General features: G+C 55.5%; 1 protein-coding gene across 5 annotated transcripts in view; it reads right to left on the bottom strand.

Annotated features, from left to right (window-relative positions):
- Nucleotides 1-6: 6 nt before the first annotated feature.
- DDX11 (DEAD/H-box helicase 11) overlaps nucleotides 7-2,897 on the bottom strand; it is a 28,424-nt gene continuing 25,533 nt past the window's right edge. For 3 of the 5 annotated variants that reach the window (XM_028490910.2, XM_055085419.1, XM_055085417.1), the window contains one exon: nucleotides 7-1,781. In XM_028490910.2, the coding sequence (XP_028346711.1) occupies nucleotides 1,225-1,781 (557 nt within the window). In that variant the 3' untranslated portion in view covers nucleotides 7-1,224. The remainder of the gene's footprint in view (nucleotides 1,782-2,897) is intronic. The other 2 variants (XM_055085420.1, XM_055085418.1) reach the window with 1 other exon arrangement.

Raw genomic sequence — 2,897 nt, 5'->3', positions numbered from 1 at the left:
GCCACAACTACTGAGCCTGCGCCCTAGAGCCCATGAGCCACAACTACCAAAGCCCACATGCCTAGAGCCCATGCTCTGCAAGAAGAGAAGCCACCGCAACGAGGAGCCCGTGCGCCGCAACAAAGAGTAGCCCCCGCTCGCCGCAACTAGAGAGAGCCTGTGTGCAGCCATGAAGACCCAACACAGCCAAAAGATAAGTAAATAAATAAATTTAAATAAATAACGGTACTGATGAACCTAGGGGCTGGGCAGGAATAAAGATGCACGCAGACGTTGAGGACACAGTGGGGGAAGGGTAAGCTGGGACGAAGTGAGAGAGTGGCATGGACATACATACACACTACCAAATGTAAAATAGATAGCTAGCGGGAAGCAGCCGCATAGCACAGGGAGATCAGCTCGGTGCTTTGTGACCACCTAGAGGGGTGGGATACAGAGGAGATATGGGGATATGTGTTACGTATAGCTGATTCACTGTTATACAGCAGAAACTAACACACCATTGTAAAGCAATTATACTCCAATAAAGATGTTTTAAAAAAAAGATTAACTGGGGAACAGCCTGGAGGTCCAGTGGTTAGGACTCCGCACTTCCACTGTCGAGGGTGCGGGTTTGAGTCCTGGTCGGGGAGCTGAAGACCCTGCGAGTTGCTTGGTGTGGCCAAAGAGAAAAAAGAAAAAAAGTCACCTGACTATAGTCTGTAAAAGAGACAGGAGGCAGAGAACAGGACCAGAGACCAGAGAGGAGCGAGGAGGGAAATCGCCTGCTCTGGGGCAGCAGCTGTGGGATGAGAGCACGGGGTCAGGGCCCGGCAGCGTGTAGATGCGAGGCGAGGGGGAAAGGAATCCAAGGCCATTCGGCCCGCCACCCGCCTGGCGGGGGATGGCAGCAACCAGGCCAGGGGGCAGCTGGCGTGAAGGGGCAGGGGGAGCGGGGCCTCCAGCCCGCGCAGCCGGGTCGCCCCGGGCTCCGCCAAGCACCAGCAGCCCCCTCGTGTGCGCGGCGTGCCGCCCTCCTGCGCTAGGGAGCCCGAAAGGCGTGGCGCCCCTCCCTTGGAGTCACGGGACCCACGCGCTGCCTCGGCCACGCTGCTCCGGGGCGTTAGCAAACCAGCCTCACGAAGGAGGTCGGTCAAGCGACAGAGCCTGTGCCCCATCTGGAGGGAGCAAAGGCTGAGGCTGGGCCCAACCCAGGCGAGCACCCCAGCCACACTCTCAGGCACCTCAGCCCGACAGCTGGATCGCAAAGTCACCCGTGCTCTGCCCAGAGCCCGGGAGGACTGTGCCCGAAGACGGAGGGGAGGCCCCTGAGAGCGTCTGCTTTTTACACAGAGAGGAAGGCACGGCTCTTGTGACCCTCCGCCCCAGGCTGAGGACTCTGCCCTCCTCCGACATGAGCTGCGTGTAAGGGCTACGGACAGTAATTCTATAGACCCTGGGACCTCTAGGCTGCTCAAGGACGGAAGGAATATACTTTGTTCCTTCCACTGTCTTCACACTGTTCCGCCCACGGGGGGTGGGCAGAAAAGAAACCTGGATGTGCCAGCACAACAAAGGGGAAAACCTACCTTGAACAGGTTGATGTTGTCGATCTGGCTCTGAAAGAGGAAGTCGCTGATGGTCTTCAGCTCCGTCCCTAAAGGCAAACAAGCGAAGGGCCCTGGAGTCCTCGCTCTGAGGACCACGGCCCCCGGGCCCCAGAGGGCAGCTCAGAAACGCCTCCGACCTGCTCTTACCTGCCTGACAGAGGCTCTGGGTATGGGGGTTTTGCTTAATGTTCCCTGAAAAAGAGAATCCAACAGGTCAGGACGGTGGGCCTCTGGCCCCCATCTTCTCCCTCTGCGCTGTAGTTACCGAGTAAGAACGTTCTATCTGAAGGGGTCTTCTGCCATTTACAGCACCCGAAGGACCCACGGAGGGGCAGGAGGGCCCGGGGGGCCTCAAGGCCTGACCCACGTGTTGCACTCACAGCCCGAGCCTGGCGATGTCGTCCTTTCCCACATCCTCCGAGGAGGCGGGGACAGGGACACCCCACTCCACACGGGCGCCAGCAGGAGACGCCCAGGCTGCATGGCAGACACCAAGTGAAGAGCATCAACGTGAGACAGACCCCCCCGAAAAGCCCTGCTGCCTTGCTGCCCTTCAGCTTCTATAAAAGCTTCCAGAGGAACTCCCAACGGGAAGTCGTGTGGCTCAGGATAACGCAAAGAAGTGCGGGCCCTGGAGCCAGAAGACTCCAGTCCCTCTCACCGGGCTCTCGAACCAGAGGCCGTTCACCTCTGCTCTGGGCTTCAGTTTACTGGCCTGAGGGTTACCGTGCCTGCGCTGCTTTCCTCACAGGAGCACCCGAGCCCTGAGTCCCATCACTGTGACGTCAAGTGTCATACACACATTTATATCACAATATATTATAATTACTGCCACCTGTGGAGTCGGGCCTGGCAAAATAAAAAGGACTCAGAATAGGGGCAAATCAACCAGGGCGTTCTGCCTATGTTTTCCTCTAAGGGTTTGATAGTGTCTGGCCTTACATTTAGGTCTTTAACCCATTTTGAGTTTATTTTTGTGTATGGTGTTAGGGAGTCTTCTAATTTCATTCTGTTACATGTAGCTGTCCAGTTTTCCCAGCACACTTATTGAAGAGGCTATCTTTTCTCCGTTGTACATTTTTGCCTCCTTTGTCAAAGATAAGGTGACCATATGTGTGTGGGTTTATCTCTGGGCTTTCTATCCTGTTCCACTGATCTATATTTCTGGGTTTTTTTTGCCAGTACCATACTGTCTTGATTACTGTAGCTTTGTAGTATAGCCTGAAGTCAGGGAGCCTGATTCCTCCAGCTCCATTTTTCGTTCTCAAGATTGCTTTGGCTATTCGGGGTCTTTTGTGTTTCCATACA

Source organism: Physeter macrocephalus, chromosome 6 (genome assembly GCF_002837175.3).
Source record: "Physeter macrocephalus isolate SW-GA chromosome 6, ASM283717v5, whole genome shotgun sequence".
Taxonomy (NCBI): domain Eukaryota; kingdom Metazoa; phylum Chordata; class Mammalia; order Artiodactyla; family Physeteridae; genus Physeter; species Physeter macrocephalus.
This window is presented reverse-complemented; position numbering and strand designations above follow the sequence as displayed.